At 32.4% G+C, this 14,577-nt stretch overlaps 5 protein-coding genes and 1 long non-coding RNA gene across 10 annotated transcripts; 3 read left to right on the top strand and 3 right to left on the bottom strand.

The window, feature by feature from the left end:
• The first annotated feature begins 211 nt into the window (after window positions 1–211).
• LOC136344876 (transmembrane protein 185B) lies at window positions 212–1,973 on the top strand. Its single transcript, XM_066292754.1, has 7 exons — window positions 212–421; window positions 606–782; window positions 831–1,038; window positions 1,089–1,214; window positions 1,270–1,404; window positions 1,456–1,579; window positions 1,630–1,973. The coding sequence occupies exons 1-7, from the start codon at window positions 384–386 to the stop codon at window positions 1,833–1,835; spliced, it is 1,014 nt and encodes a 337-aa protein (XP_066148851.1). The 5' UTR covers window positions 212–383; the 3' UTR covers window positions 1,836–1,973.
• A 76-nt stretch (window positions 1,974–2,049) lies between these two features.
• Window positions 2,050–7,122, bottom strand: LOC136344880 (transmembrane protein 134). Of its 5 annotated transcripts, none has more exons than XR_010733045.1 (4): window positions 6,719–7,115; window positions 6,173–6,417; window positions 5,926–6,121; window positions 2,050–5,324 (listed from the first exon to the last, which is right to left on the bottom strand). XR_010733045.1 is itself a non-coding variant. In XM_066292761.1 (4 exons), the coding sequence occupies exons 1-4, from the start codon at window positions 6,895–6,897 to the stop codon at window positions 5,141–5,143; spliced, it is 708 nt and encodes a 235-aa protein (XP_066148858.1). In that variant the 5' UTR covers window positions 6,898–7,122; the 3' UTR covers window positions 2,050–5,140. The 5 variants fall into 5 exon arrangements, 3 of the variants coding, with proteins under 3 accessions (XP_066148858.1, XP_066148859.1, XP_066148860.1); XR_010733046.1 differs by having other exon boundaries at window positions 2,050–4,872; XM_066292761.1 differs by having other exon boundaries at window positions 6,022–6,121; window positions 6,719–7,122.
• Window positions 7,123–7,688: 566 nt separating this feature from the next.
• Window positions 7,689–9,126, bottom strand: Tim23 (translocase of inner mitochondrial membrane 23). The gene is made up of 5 exons (XM_066292812.1): window positions 8,938–9,126; window positions 8,635–8,875; window positions 8,381–8,550; window positions 8,208–8,319; window positions 7,689–7,822 (listed from the first exon to the last, which is right to left on the bottom strand). The coding sequence occupies exons 1-5, from the start codon at window positions 9,008–9,010 to the stop codon at window positions 7,813–7,815; spliced, it is 606 nt and encodes a 201-aa protein (XP_066148909.1). The 5' UTR covers window positions 9,011–9,126; the 3' UTR covers window positions 7,689–7,812.
• Window positions 9,127–9,161: 35 nt separating this feature from the next.
• LOC136344921 (uncharacterized) lies at window positions 9,162–9,963 on the top strand. Its single transcript, XR_010733057.1, has 2 exons — window positions 9,162–9,543; window positions 9,776–9,963. It is a non-coding gene; the product is annotated as an uncharacterized lncRNA (long non-coding RNA).
• A 355-nt stretch (window positions 9,964–10,318) lies between these two features.
• On the top strand, window positions 10,319–12,423 carry LOC136344820 (centrosomal protein 43-like). The gene is made up of 3 exons (XM_066292631.1): window positions 10,319–10,660; window positions 10,736–10,783; window positions 10,968–12,423. The coding sequence occupies exons 1-3, from the start codon at window positions 10,577–10,579 to the stop codon at window positions 11,763–11,765; spliced, it is 930 nt and encodes a 309-aa protein (XP_066148728.1). The 5' UTR covers window positions 10,319–10,576; the 3' UTR covers window positions 11,766–12,423.
• A 54-nt stretch (window positions 12,424–12,477) lies between these two features.
• On the bottom strand, window positions 12,478–13,465 carry LOC136344821 (mitochondrial import inner membrane translocase subunit Tim13). Its single transcript, XM_066292632.1, has 3 exons — window positions 13,256–13,465; window positions 13,122–13,190; window positions 12,478–12,760 (listed from the first exon to the last, which is right to left on the bottom strand). The coding sequence occupies exons 1-3, from the start codon at window positions 13,352–13,354 to the stop codon at window positions 12,665–12,667; spliced, it is 264 nt and encodes an 87-aa protein (XP_066148729.1). The 5' UTR covers window positions 13,355–13,465; the 3' UTR covers window positions 12,478–12,664.
• Between the last annotated feature and the right edge of the window lie 1,112 nt (window positions 13,466–14,577).

Genomic DNA, 14,577 nt, shown 5'->3' with positions numbered 1-14,577 from the left:
GTACAATTAGAATACATCAGTAAACAATGGAATCCACGTGATAATCATCAAAGAGGACCAAAAGGCCAAAAATTATAAAGAATAATGCCTAGTCATTTCGCTTATTAAAAACGAAACTTGATATTAACATGCTGCATTAAATTAAGCCTAATTCTAGAAGAATTGGAGCAATTTAAATGAAAACACTTATAGTAAAACTTTGACATTGAAATATCAACAGCTGATTTTTATGTTACCCCAAACAAAAAAATATATAAATCAAACATTTTCCAATTTTGATAGTAACTTTAAAGCCTGCTAAAAGCGTTTCATATAAGTGAATTAAAACTTGAAGCTTTACGTAAAAAAATGGATTTTCACATTCATACATTTATGTGATCAACATGAACCTGCAAACGCTTCTACAAGACTTCAATCCCAGGTAAGTCGCCTTGAACTTTCACCTACTTGCCTGTACATTTTTTCTTGCATATCTCTCAGTTTCTTGGGACTTTGCAACTTATAGTCTAATAGGTTTTAATGTAGTCCAAAAATAACCTTCAAATAATTACAGTAAATATTTATCAATGATCCTCACAATTCCAAGCAATAACTTTCCACTTTAGCAAATTCATTGTCCACTGTTGCCTGCTGCTATTCACTGTTTTCTTTGCTCTACGACTGGACAATTATATAACTTGGTCATACTGGACAATATTCACACCAATATGGGTCTGGAAAACATTAGTTATCACTGGTGCCACAGTAGGCAGCTATATTTGGTGGCGATATCCACACTTCAGGTACTTTTACTAATTTGTCCTCAAACAAAGCAACAGAGCAATTTCTAGGTTGGAAGGTGAAGCCTACATTCACTATAAGTCAATGCTAATATCATTGGCCCTTCACCTTATATTACTCATGTTTGAGCTGTTGGTCTGCGATAAATTAGAGTCTTCCAGGCATTTGTGGATTTTAGTATTTATTCCTCTCATTTTCATTAGCATTGTTAGCATAGCTGTTTGTATATGGGCTGTTAAACATGAAAGAAGTTTCGAGGTAAGAGAGAGAAATTGGTGGGGTCCAAAATCCAAAGAGGTCTGTTTTAGTTGGAACTTTTTTGCGCAGTCAATGTCTTGCAGTTCATATTCTTAGCATTAAGACTGGATGGTTTCATTGGGTGGTCCTGGGAGGTTGTTTTTGTGCCATTATGGATAGTTATGTGTCTCTCACTTGTGAGTGTTTTCAGTTAGAAGTCTCCATTGTCCTGCTACTTAATTGGTGTTTTAGGTTGGTGTTTTGTATACAATAATTTTTGCGGCAATATTGTTGAGAACGCCAGAAGTAAGTGTTCAACAAAGAAAAAGTAGCTTCCAATCTGCATTAGGGTATACATTTTTAGTAATTCCTATTTTAATATTTCAAGTAAGTTCGAAGCTCTCAGACCTTTCAGACATATTAAAATCAGAGTTTTAGGTATTATTAGCTAATAAGTTAGATGAAGACATACGGATGTCTTTTACAGCTGTGGTTAGTCCTCTATTTGTCTCTTTCATTACCCTTATCATAATGTCATTCAGTGCCAAAGGAGCAAATAAATGTAAGTTTTTTCTAACCTCAAGCACCATAAACTTTAAAAATTTCCCTTAGGGTGGTTTGGAATGCGCAAAGACTTCTGCTCATTTCTTCTGGATGCCTGTCCATTGCTTCAAGAGTATGGTAATATAGCATACCAGCCAGAGAGACGACAAAATGGAGTGGAACTTGAACAACAGAGTAGGAAGGATGCCCAGGTTAAGAAGGCAGACCTCATGAAACCTGTTTTGCCAATTATTAGCATTGAGATGCCTGACTGATGAGAATGTGCAGGTTTCAATTTGAGAGGTTTTCTTTTTTTGGACACAGGAACTATAATATATACTGTAAATCTTGCATAATTAAGTTCCAATAAGATGTAGTAGAACGAGTATTAATATTAAACGAGATTATTTAAATTGAGTTTTGAATTGAACTAAAAGATTTTACCTATAACTATATCATCACCGCAAGGGTGCATATTAAAACTATTAATTATTTTTCATAATTTTATTAAATGGTTTTTACCCTCATTTAAATCTAAAAATGACTTACAACTTGTGTCTTTGATTCAAAATTAAACGAATCTCTGCATTAAAGAAAATTGCTTTAGCTTTGCCCATGCTGAAACCCTTACACTCCCCAACTTATTAAGTAAAATGACGACATTATCAAAAAAAAGTGGCACTCTAAACCATCAAATTGTATGACCAAATGAAAATGTTTATCATCCCAAAGGGACGCAGTACTTGATTCCCTAACGTTCCTCCAGTAAAGAATACAGGGTGTTACAAATTCGACGTGCTAGCATTGCCATCTCGGTATCTATAAATGATAGTTAGTCAATTATACTAAGGCAAAGTCGCGCGTTTTGTAACTAACTATTTTGTTAAAAAGAAGCGTGAAATTGTCCGATTACTTCGAGAGAAATTCGAAGAAAAAAAATATTGATTTTTATTTTTTCACGACTATTGTTGATTATTTTTAAGAACCACAAACACTTTCTCACGGTGCTTTTTTACGCTTGTTCAGAAACGAATTTTATTTTTCAGTTGTAACGTTTCGTTTTTTAGTTATTATCGTCAACTTTTTTTTAATTTCATTAATTAAGATTTTGACCTGACCAAGATCCTGCTAATCGTTTTAGGAAATATTTGAAGCTTTTTAAAAATTGCACATTAGGCATTGCCGTTGAATCACGGCAAAGCGTAAGTACTTGACTTTGTCAGTACACAACATTCTTTCTTGTCTGGTGCAACTTAAATTCGTTCCTTCGTTTCGTTTTAATGTCCACTTTTAAAAGGAAGACCAATGCGATATTCTTAAATTTTATTATTAGAGTCAAACACCAGAAATACGTTGGAAATATACTTTCAACAATATCCTGAATGTTAGCAATCTAGTCCAATAACGTTCCAAAGATTAGATAGCCGGTTAGGAGAAGAAGGCACATCCCAGAAAAACGAAACAATTATGGAAATTAAATTAGCGAACAAGACAGAGAAAGGGTATTAAGTGAGGTAAGAAAATTATACATATAAGTAATTGAAATTGCATAAAAATACAATATTCTAAACAAAACAAATTTTAAACAGATAAAAATTTTAGATAATAACTACACCGAGTCAGAAAAGCATTTGCACGCAAATAATTTTTGTAAATATTTGAAAATACGTGATGTCCATCTCGAGTTTTAATATTTTTTAGCGTAAAGCTGAAGTAGATTAAGCAGGATTTAACAAAATTTCTTTTAATTTGATATATATAATATTATAAAGAAAAAATTTAAAATTTTGACTCAAATAAATATTTGCACATCTCCATATTTGGAGGTAAAATGGTTTTTGCAGAAGGGAAATTGTATATTATCTGCTTGAGCATGAATTATTTTCATACCAAAATTGTTTTATTGAAATCATTCAGTCCAAGCTCACCCTGTAGGATCCCGAAAAGAGAGTTTCGCGTTGTACTGGTGAAAATTTACAAAGCCAACAAAAGGGACTTCACTGGAAATCCAAGCGCAATGGATTCAGGAGTCGAGCTTAAATCATGGAGCTGCTGTAGGATATGGTTGTGTAAGTCTGTTTAGCTTTTATGAAGTAATCATGTTACTTTTTGTAGCATTAATCAAATAATGTTCTTATTCCACCTTTTTTTCAAAGCAAAAGAAAAACCATTATTAACGACCATTCAAAAGAAACATGCTTGGATTTGGCAAAATTAAAAATACCTTAGATTGTAGAAAAGTGAAGTAAAGTTGGATTTAGCGATGAAGCTAATTTTGATATCTGCGTAGGGGGTTTCCACAAAAGAGTGATTCACACAAAATAAAAGCATTTCATAAAGACTGCCTCAAGCGGACCGTAAAATTTTTCGAGGGAGTTATAATATGGAGATATATGAGCAGCAGAGATGTTGAAAATTTAAATTGATTGATGGTACCGTAAATGTGGAAAAGCACCAATAAATCTGATCAAGAAACTTGATTCTAACTGCGGAACAATTTTTTAAAAATAAGTCATATTCCAACGGGATGACGCATCGCACCACTTTGTAAAAATCACCAAAAAGGTACCTTCGGAATAATAATGTGAGATTATTTTCATGACCTTTAAGTATCCCCGACTTGAATATTATTGAAACGTTGCGGCATAAAATGGAACAGTCTATCAGCGCGTAACACTCTCTAGCGCACAATCTTAGTCTTAAAACGAAAAATAACCCAAATATGAAATTCTTTTACATCCGAATTTTCAAATTTTTTTAATAAATTTTATTCCAAAAAGAAGACAAACCGTCCTTACTTCAAAGATTAAAGGTACATCATATTACTGTTTATTTTTAATTTAAACATTCTAACGCGTGCGAATATACATATATTTATCCGCAAATTTGATATATTTTTGGAGTTTAATTACGTCGTTTTTGGAAAGTAAAAAAAAAACATTTATTTAGAAGTACACTTTGTGATAAGTTCCTGAATTGATATTTCCATGGTCGAAATAAAAATATTGTTAACTAGTAGTAAACTTATTTTTTGTAATATTTCGTATATCGTCCGAACATTTAATTGTTAAGGTTCGTAGATATTTGGAATTTTTAAACACGAAGTTCCAAGAATATTTAAACGTTATTCCTCTGGACAGACTACGCCGAATCTGGTTCCAGCAAATCGGGGCACCCCCCCACAATGCAAGAGCCGTTCGAAATTTCTTGGATCAAGAATTTCCCCAATGATGGATTGGAAATGATGACTTCATAGCTTGGCCAGCGCAATAGCCCGACCTTTCCGTGTTAGATTTCTATTTGTTGGGGGCACTGAAAAATACCATCTTCAAAACCGAAGTATATACTTTAGAAGAATTAAAAATTCGCATTAAAAATGTTTTTCACATGACAGCAAGGCGTTTGTACAAGGAATAGTATAAATAAAACAGCTAAACAAATCAACAAGTGCATTCAACTTAACGTTAATTTTTTTTTATAACATTTAGACAAAGTAATATTTTTGTGTGTTTAAATAGTGTTACATATAAAGTTTTTATTTTTATAGAAAAATCCAGGTTCATATTAAAAAAAAAAACAATTAATTTGAGTGTCTAAACACGAAGCGATTTTTAAAAAACTTCACATATTTCTTAAAGTGTATAATTTCCTGGGAAATGTGATACATTATTACGTTTGGCAGGTTAAAGTTACTAATTGATGAAAAAATCCAGGTCCATATAAAAAAAGGGCTATGACAGTATCTAAAAATTGAAACGTAGTAACTGAAAAATAAAATTAATTTCTTAAAGACCATAAAAAAGTGCTCTTGGTTTTTAAAGTAATCAGCAGTAAAGCCATCAAAAAGTAAAAGAGAAATTTTGGGTTTTTAATTTTTTGCCAGATACTCCTGAAAGCAATTAGATAATTTACATTTCTTTTTAACGCATTATTCAGCGACGAAATGCGCAACTTTGCCTCCATTTAGCTAACTCTCTATCACTTATACATATTGAGATAAAAAATGTTAATACATCAAATTTGTAACACACTATACCATAATCAATATCTCCTCTAAAAAAGTTTAAATTGCTATTAGTGCTATAACGAAGACTAAAATGCATCTCTGTTTGACATTACTTATACTTATCTCACCATCCTGTCTCTTGTTACAATTCCTACAAGCAACTCTGAGTATTTGCATAGCCAATTTAATAATGCATTAAAAAAGCCAAGCCTTCCTAATATTAATTTCCCTACTACTTTGGACAAATCAGTGCTTGAGTATTATAATCTATATCTAAACCTTATTTATACCCCACAGTGCTCATTCCAACTTTAATAATTACACCAAACACACAATAAATAATTTCTCCTTACACTCACCTCTTTAAAGTCACTCCACACTGAAACTGTGACATTCAAATAATCTATCTTCTAGCACAACTCCCCAATACAGTCAACTATTACCTCTAAACTTACGTAAATAATGGTAAGTTATGGAAGTGGTAACCCCGTTTGCCTTTTGCAGCCAGGTAAATGTAAACAACATGATAAGCTCCAGGAATGAAGCATATAAATCCTGTTAAATAAACAAACTGACTAATACAGAAGATGGAAAATTGGTACTTACCTGCCAACAAAAACACTGAAGCTTGCAGGACTGAATTTGGTTCACTGAGTGTGAGAGTGCCAGTTACTAATAGTCCAGTTCCTATTATTAACAGTGTTGTGGCAGCTAACACCATCCTCCAGTTCTCACGTACCTTAGGATGAGAGAAGCATGAATGAGACAAATTCTCTTCACTAGAGCACTCATAATAATCCTGGATGAGGGAATCACTGTCCCTGGATGTATCTGTGACAGCTTTGTAGCCTCTGCAAATAAACACAATCTGCTTAAAAATACAAGTAAATATTTGAGTGGTAGAGTATGAGTTTTAGACAAAAGAGGCCCTTAATATAAAAATAGTTATTTATGTTAAAATGTCAGAAAATAGTATTTTTAGAGTGAGTTGTAGAAGTCTATCTGAGAGAATAGATCTGATGTTAGGACCCTAGGTAACTGATGAAGTTTTAAATTAAAAACTCAGTTTTACTGCTTTATTATCGAGAAGTTGTAATATCTCTTGTGCCCCCAATAGCTGAATTGCTCTATAAAGGACTTCTCTGTACTTACCGTCCGTTTTCGATATTAAAAGTAATGGAATCTCCCTGCCCTATTTTCCCATTAGGGGTAGTGGGAGTGGTAGTCCCATAAACTTTAATGGCCTCGTCCGTTTCCTCCTCGAAAGCGTCATCTATACAAAATCTTTTTGGTTTACCATTTTGTTTGCTAAATTGTGAAGACATGTTCATTTGGGAACTAACAGGAGTCCACTGTTTGCGGTTACTAATTAACGCACCAATACGTTCAAGTCATTTTTACGAGTATCTGGATATAATTATAAATTTTCCTTAAAGGGAACAATAAATTTATGTCTAATTTAGGCTTAAGACAGTTTGTTTATTTGAATAAAAAGTTCCTGTATAATTCTACCACATAAAGAAAATTAAAATAACAATTGATAAAACTGTCATCAATGTCAAAACAAACACATCACAGACCACTGTCAAAATGGTCAAACCAACACTGCAATGTTTAAACCATGAAGCTATGAAGCACCAGCGTATTTTTATTAAAAGTTCCAAAACTGAAAAGTTTCAGTTAAACATAAAACATTGCTAGAACGATTAAGGAAATTATCGCAACAGTTCAGCAGTTATCATTCAATGTAACCACGGGAAATCAGAATTGAATTGTTCAAAGAGTGTTTTTCAAATGCAATTTTTGAAGAGATTTAGAGTATAAAATATGTAATTAACATTTTCAAACAAACCCAAAATAATATTTAGACAAATTGCCCATATATTATATCGTATGCGCTCTACCATACAACGTTGTAAGTTTTAACCTATACCTATATATATGTATGCTTCAACTGAAGCTACTAGATGGCAGCAACGTAATAAGGAATTTGAACGAACTGAAACTTACTGCAATTTTTAGGTCCAAACGGCGAAACTTTTGCAAAGTTAAGATTAAATTAAATTCATTAATGATTTTCTTAATTACTGCATTGAATATTATTTATCAAATTTAAATAAAGTTTTATCTCCAAAAGTTTAATTTATTAAATTTTGGATACAACTAAAAAAAATAAATATACAATAATTATTTTTAATATTTACAACTGGAAGTTTGGATATTTCGCTCGTATCTGCTGCAAATGTTTACCTGTGCCTGTCAAGAGAAAAATATATATAAATTAACTAGACAAACTTCATTAAGTTTAGTAAACATTGAGGATATTAATTCAGCTTAGAAAATGAGACAATTACAACAAAATTTGGTGTTAGTTTGCTTGAAAAGTCCCTTCAAATTCTCAATAAAACAACATAATAGTCAAAATGTCTATTTGGTAGATCACAGCACATCTTACAATAAAGGGCCCTTCAGATCTAGATAAAATAAATAATCTAGTTTGCTAAAGCAATATAATTGCAGATTGCCCCTTGCAGACTGGGCCCTTGATTTGATATGCTTTCCAAGCACATCAATATTGTTTATCCAAATAAGTTAATTTGTATTTGTTATTAAAATTCACAATAAAAAAATGCCCTCTTACGCTGGATTATAATGTCCTAGATCTGATAATCTGTCTTTGTTATTCCAGAAGGCATAAAGCATTGAAGCACCTAACCCAATGGCGCCACCCATACCACATCTCTTTAAGCCCGCTAAAAATTTAACAAAATTGTTTTGCTTTCCAGTTCAGAAATCATTATTTCAGTAACGAACCTGTGGACTTATACAATAACCCTGTGGCTGTAGCTGCTGTAATAGTATTCAGATCATCATCAGTTCCCCTTGCCCATGATAAAAAGACTCCAAAAGCTGAATAAATTACTGCCACTGATCCAAATGTGTTTGCAGTGGCACTGCCTTTTTTCATTATATGATTGATTAACCTTTAAGAAAAGAAAATTTAACTCAAAATTGTGTTTAAAGCTACTTTTTAAAAATAGCGGTAATTACTGTGAGAAAACACTTACTGTGTTCTTCTCAATTTCCCAGTCTGTCCAGCTAAAGTAGTTGCCTTAAGTCCATTATAAAACCCAGACACACCTCCTAAAGCTGCCCCAACCATACAGGATCCTCCAATTTGTCCAAAAGCCAGTTCAAACCTTCCCCTCTGTTTGCTGCCACCATCGAGGAATATAAATTCTGGTTGAGCTTGTGGTATATACCCGGGGTCGAAATTTAAGTACGGGGATGAAAACGGTCTGAATTGCCCTATAATGTATTATGTAAGGTTAAGGACATGTGTCATCTCTGGATGGATTGTGATAAATTACCTGATAGTCCGTTGGAGGATCCGTATGACCTGTTTTCACCATAAATATCGTTGTTTTCGTTTAGAGACGACATTTTTTGTGTGGTTTAAAGGGAATTTTGGAGAAATTGTAGTTTTTTTCAACAAAAATATATATATTTTTTAATCCTGAAATAATTTGGACGTTGATCGCAGGGGCTTATGACATTGATGCGATTTTGACATTACATATTGTCGTAAACAATGTAGATGTGTAAAGTATTCAATATTTTTTGTTGAATTACCTATTTTAATGTACAAATTACAGCGTACACTGTTGGAATTGTGTTACAGTACGACTATAGTGTTAAACTAGTTTAAATAAGAAAGAAGTATTAATGTTAATTTGGATATCGCTGAATGTAAAATTTGAGAATGAAGTGGCATCATGGCATTGTTTTAACTTCGCGTTTGAGACGTGAAGCCGGGTTGTAAACATAGTAAAACTTCGATAATTTTGATAGTTATTCCTCATGCCTTCTTCAATTACTAACAGTTTCGAGTTAATGGATGATTTAAGACCGCACCAAGACGAGTTACTCCACCTAGCTGATTTGGCAGGGATTCATATGGACAAAGAGATTTTCAGGTAAAAAATTCACCTTTTTATGATTTTAATTGTCAAACCCACTATATATTCCCTTCGGGTTTGCTCGAGATTATCCCAATAACGATTTATTTCATCCAAAAGGTAACTAAGTCATTGATTTTCTTTTTAGTTTTTGTTATTTGCAGTCTATATAAGGGTATAAGATTTTTTGGTACGTCAGGCAACGTCGCAATTTGAAGAAGCTTCTTTCACTGATTGTCAAATGTTTTAGGAGTTTGGTGCAACTACTCAATCTTGGTGTCACTCCAGATGCGGTATTTAATTTACTGAAGATGATGCAAAAGAAAAAACGAACGGAGCATATAAAATCTAGAAGCAGTACTAACTCACAGAAAGTTTCAAGCTCAAAACATTGAAAATACTGTTATTTTTAAATAAAAAATCGTTTTATTAAGTGGAGTGCGAGCTTATTATTTCACTAAGCCATTATTTTAATCGTCGGAGGTATCTGAAGTACGAGAGTAATAAAATTATTATTAATGATATGGATTAAATATCATTCCCCTCTTGATGTTGTTCTTGAAGTAAAAACAAGACATAACCAGAGCCGATCTCAATGTCAATGATGCTGAACGCGAAATCTCGAAATTTTTTCAGTTGCTGTTCACATTCAATGGCATTTGACTTTGGCATATGTCAGAATCATATGTGCATTGGGAGATTCTACAAGTATGTTTTTATTTTAAAGCACTTGAAGTACGTACAAAAACTCCTTTTTAAATGTCAATATATGCCGGGAATAACTCAGCCATTTTTTTCCCAATAATTTTAACAATTTTAAGTATTCAATTTTTTAAATTTCCATACATTACTTCTAAAATAATTTTTATCTTAAAAATTTATTTATCTGTATTTGACTGGGTTAATATCGAGTTTTTCTTATATTTGGATATCAAGGAACAACGCTAAACTAAGAGTTGAGAATTATTAAAAGCTGATTTGGGGGATCTGTGCTGTTCATCATAAACAGTTACTATTTTGTCATTCTATTACTTTTTTTGGAAAACTTACCATGTCAGTCCTCGAGGAAGAGGTTGAATTAAGAGATTTGCTTTTTCAGACCCTGGAGACTGATGGAAGCCTTGCAAAAATTAGGGTACATATTCTGTTATTCTTAAAGCAAAACCGTGTTTTTTTAAGCAAGTTTTGATTAATCACTTTATAATTTTAGGCCCAGATGAGAGCTAGCATTTTCCTTGCTTTGGATGAAGATATAAAGGTAAAGACACTTTATGAATATGATAGTACCAAGGTCATTCTCTTATGTTGTCCCTGTTAAGTCATATAAAATCTTGAATCCTATGGTTTCTGATAACTATCCTAGGAATAAAACACAATTCATATCCTATTTTCATTACCAGCATTAAGCAACTTCATCAAAAAAATCTTACTTTTCCAATCAGGCAGTCAAACAGCAACCTCTACAAAGCGTCAGAGTCCGCTCCTATCTTAAAACACCTGAAGGCAGAACCCTGTTTTATTTGGTGCATGAATTCCTTGAATTCTTCAATTTCCAATTCACCATTCAAGTTTTCAAACCAGAAGGCTATTTGGACACCTTGACAGAGCTCCAAGGACGGGAAAACTTGGCTAAAAACTTAGGTTTAAATGGTAATCTTGAAGTTCCTTTGCTACAACAAATCTTAAGTATTGCTCAGATGAAAACTAAATTAGATGTTACTTTTGACTTAAATGGTAGTCATGAGGATGAATCTGATAGTAATAAATCCCAGTTGAATGGCAAGTCTTCGAATGATATTTCATGTGATGATGTTCCTTTAAAGCAAGGTAGTTGTCCTGCAGAAAATGGAACTGTTGAAGAAATTGAGGAACAAGGTTTTAAAAATTTATCAGCGTTAGTAGTGGAAAAGACTGACGGGTTTAAGTCACTTAATGCTACATTTAATGTAAACAGTCCTATGCTAAAAAATCTAAATGGAGATGATAAGAGTTCCATTATAGAGGAAAGTGAAGAGATAGAGGCTGATTCTGAAAATAACGGGTCTATAGCTCTTCTTAATTCAGCAACAAATGACTATGAAGCAGATTTTGTCAGTAATAATACAAGTAACGGCTCTACTGTTTCAAGTTTCCCTAATAACAATGATAACTTGGAAGAAGAGCCTTATTCTCTGGGTACTCTTAATTCTTCTAAAAGTAACTCCAATATCCAGGTCAATGCAAACTGCTCAAACACTTAGTTAGCAATATGGTTTTAATAAATTAGTGCCTTAAGATTCCTGAAAATGGTTTGATTATTGGTTTAAAAAATCTATCTATCTTGAAGAGTGTTATTTTCCAAAAAGCATTGTTTAAGTCACTGCCATAGAATGTTTTGGTTCCTTTTTTTGCCGTCGCCTTTATATAGTTTGGTTATATATTATTTGCGGCACGGGGTGAATCAATTTTACTATATTGCCGATTGCTGGCTTTTTGCAGTTCGCCAGACATGTGTATGTCTGCACATTAAGATATATGACATGTCTGTAGCAAGTAGGTTTTGAGATTAAACACATTATTTTAATATGGAAGTTGTTTGGTAATAAGAATGTGCTTCAGAGTTAGTTTTTGATGCATTATGTTCACTCATTATTTTTAGATTACTATACGAAATTGTGCCATTTTGTGTTACACATTTTGGTATGTTCTCTCAGTCACTAGTACTTAAACTTGGCAGTTCTGAATAGGTTATAGCATATTTACCTTAATATAGATTTTATGTAATGTATTTCTGTACTTCAGTATTTTATGTGCCTTAAAAGTATGTGATTCTCGTAACTATTTGGTCACTTTATTTGTAAGAATTAATACTTGGCAATCGAGTATAGTTACACAATAAAGTTGTATAAGTTTTTTGTATTCTTGTCGTTTTATTAGCATTTTAGAGGGGAACTTAATAAGTTTATGTGATGGTTTGTTTAACAACAGGTAAAATTTATTACCTACTAGGTATATTATACTACAAGAATGCAAAGATGGCATGAAAAATAATGGCAGTATTCAACCATCGGCAAGTGGTAAGAAATGTCCTTATACAATACAATTATTAAATATCACTAACTAGACTAAAACAAATTTATTCATAAAAAAAAGTTTACTGTTACAAGTTTCTTTCCCTTTGTATTCGCATGCCATAGGCCTTTGAAACAAGATTCCATGAGTCCATATATCTGTCCATGCACATTGCTACACATTTCTGAAACAAGTAGTTTTTTGAATTAATTAGAAGCACTGTACAGTTTATATTCCTAATTCTTCACTTTTGTTGGCTGCAAATATGAAGTTTACATACATATAATAGTTAAGTATGGTACAATGTGATTAATTATAAGTTATGGTAAGCTTAATGATATGTGGGGTATAGACTGTATCAGGCATATAAACATATTTAATTTTTTAATAATATGCAATTGGCATGTTCTTTGAATCCATAATTCATGTTTTAGCCTTCAAAACGGCTAGTTAATATAAAAAAGGCACTCAATATTTGATGTAAATGTATATTGAACTTCAAAACTTGGGAGCTAACTATGAAACCAATCTAAAGCTAACTTTACCTGTTCTGAACTATCCAACGAAGTTCCAGGCTTTGATATACATTTCTTAAAACACTTTTCAGTCATTTTCTGTGAAAAAACACGAATCGAAATGGTTCGTTTCGTACTGCATTTGAAGTGAAGAGCAAACTTACTGTGAGGAGTTCCTGTGCATTGGCCACCGCTATTTGTTGTTTCACTTGGTCCATAAGCTCGTCTTTTTGAGCGGACGATAAAGTAGATACGTTATCCATAGTTTATGCAAATTATTTTACAGATTTTTGTGAAAAATCAGAATTTTTCGGTTCAAAAATTTTTGAACCGTGACTCCTAAAGTTGAGGTTAGTTAGATGATAGAATTTAAAGGTTATGTTCAGTCTCAGTCGACAGTGTTGCCAGAAAAAACATATCGACATCGCCAATTATTTGATTTCATTATCATGCCGATAAAACTGCGATTGATTAACTATTAAGGAATAGCTACTATTTGCAATTTTGTTCCTTTTAAAATTTTAATTCGCGTTCATTTTGCAAGAGGTCTTGTTTTTTTTTAACTTAGATTAATTTCCTGTAAAAGTTCATGAATATCAAAATCTGGCAACATCGATTGTATTATAAGAACCATACAGTGATGTCGCTATCAATGTCGAAGTTTTTTATTTTAATTGAAAAAGTTAATTTCTTTTCGATTTTGCTTGATGATTCGTGATTTAAATACAATTCGATGTTTTAGAGAATTTTTAACAGAGTTGCTTAAGACAGAAATAGAAAAATGAATAATTTACAATTATTGTATAATGTAGAATAAGTGCTCCAGAGAATCTCTTGTCAAGGGAGTAATGTCTTGACAAACCCCAAAAATATGTAACATCAACATGAGAAAATGCTTTAATATTTTTGAAATTAGAGGCATATACTATAATAACAACTATAATAATTAAAGCAATATGAATATTATTTACATTCATGAAAATTATTAAATTGCAATGGAATTTCTAGCCACAGGACCAAAGGATATCCTTTAAGCCACTACTTGGCCAAAGAATTACGTTATGCTATATTAATAGATAGGTATTGTGTACGTCAAAGGTAGCTCTTGAATTTCCAATTTCTCTTTACTTAATTTAAAAATTGAATAGCTAAAATGAAAATTTTCTTCGTTGTTGGGGTAGCTTCATTATTTGCATTATTTAATCAGGCGAAGAGTTTCTCTCTATGTTACCTAACATGAATGTTATACATGCTTTATTCCTAAGAAAATTTCCCTAAATGCGTCTCATAGGTAAAACCAAGATCTTATCTACATTTACTATCCATATGTCCTACCAATTCTCAGACCAAATACAACAGAATTCAGGTTACTCAACAAAAGCTGCTGATTTCTGCTTATTGTTTGTCTGAGTAAGAAATTAATATACTGTTAAGATGTGGCTTTGGTATTTCTAACTTCACATTCACATATCAAAATTTAAGGTTT

Source organism: Euwallacea fornicatus, chromosome 18 (genome assembly GCF_040115645.1).
Source record: "Euwallacea fornicatus isolate EFF26 chromosome 18, ASM4011564v1, whole genome shotgun sequence".
NCBI classification, from domain to species: Eukaryota; Metazoa; Arthropoda; class Insecta; order Coleoptera; family Curculionidae; genus Euwallacea; species Euwallacea fornicatus.
The sequence above is the reverse complement of the archived record's forward strand: the minus strand, read 5'-3'. Positions and strand labels throughout refer to the sequence as shown.

What these genes read in the sequence shown, in the direction of transcription:
- LOC136344876 (XM_066292754.1), top strand. Translation starts at nt 384, where the DNA reads ATGAACCTGCAAACGCTTCTACAAGACTTCAATCCCAG. An exon ending in CTACAAGACTTCAATCCCAG is followed by an intron (nt 422 to 605) that starts GTAAGTCGCCTT and finishes TTTCCACTTTAG; the next exon opens with CAAATTCATTGTCCACTGTT. An exon ending in TTCCTATTTTAATATTTCAA is followed by an intron (nt 1,405 to 1,455) that starts GTAAGTTCGAAG and finishes TCAGAGTTTTAG; the next exon opens with GTATTATTAGCTAATAAGTT.
- LOC136344880 (XM_066292761.1), bottom strand. Translation starts at nt 6,897, where the DNA reads ATGAACATGTCTTCACAATTTAGCAAACAAAATGGTAAACCAAAAAGA. An exon ending in TTTAATATCGAAAACGGACG is followed by an intron (nt 6,418 to 6,718) that starts GTAAGTACAGAG and finishes GTTTATTTGCAG; the next exon opens with AGGCTACAAAGCTGTCACAG. An exon ending in TTCAGTGTTTTTGTTGGCAG is followed by an intron (nt 6,122 to 6,172) that starts GTAAGTACCAAT and finishes TTTATTTAACAG; the next exon opens with GATTTATATGCTTCATTCCT.
- Tim23 (XM_066292812.1), bottom strand. Translation starts at nt 9,010, where the DNA reads ATGTCGTCTCTAAACGAAAACAACGATATTTATGGTGAAAACAGGTCA. An exon ending in ATCCTCCAACGGACTATCAG is followed by an intron (nt 8,876 to 8,937) that starts GTAATTTATCAC and finishes AATACATTATAG; the next exon opens with GGCAATTCAGACCGTTTTCA. An exon ending in GGGAAATTGAGAAGAACACA is followed by an intron (nt 8,551 to 8,634) that starts GTAAGTGTTTTC and finishes CTTTTCTTAAAG; the next exon opens with GTTAATCAATCATATAATGA.
- LOC136344820 (XM_066292631.1), top strand. Translation starts at nt 10,577, where the DNA reads ATGTCAGTCCTCGAGGAAGAGGTTGAATTAAGAGATTTGCTTTTTCAG. An exon ending in GAAGCCTTGCAAAAATTAGG is followed by an intron (nt 10,661 to 10,735) that starts GTACATATTCTG and finishes TTATAATTTTAG; the next exon opens with GCCCAGATGAGAGCTAGCAT. An exon ending in CTTTGGATGAAGATATAAAG is followed by an intron (nt 10,784 to 10,967) that starts GTAAAGACACTT and finishes TTTTCCAATCAG; the next exon opens with GCAGTCAAACAGCAACCTCT.
- LOC136344821 (XM_066292632.1), bottom strand. Translation starts at nt 13,354, where the DNA reads ATGGATAACGTATCTACTTTATCGTCCGCTCAAAAAGACGAGCTTATG. An exon ending in ATGCACAGGAACTCCTCACA is followed by an intron (nt 13,191 to 13,255) that starts GTAAGTTTGCTC and finishes GTTTTTTCACAG; the next exon opens with AAAATGACTGAAAAGTGTTT. An exon ending in CGTTGGATAGTTCAGAACAG is followed by an intron (nt 12,761 to 13,121) that starts GTAAAGTTAGCT and finishes TACTTGTTTCAG; the next exon opens with AAATGTGTAGCAATGTGCAT.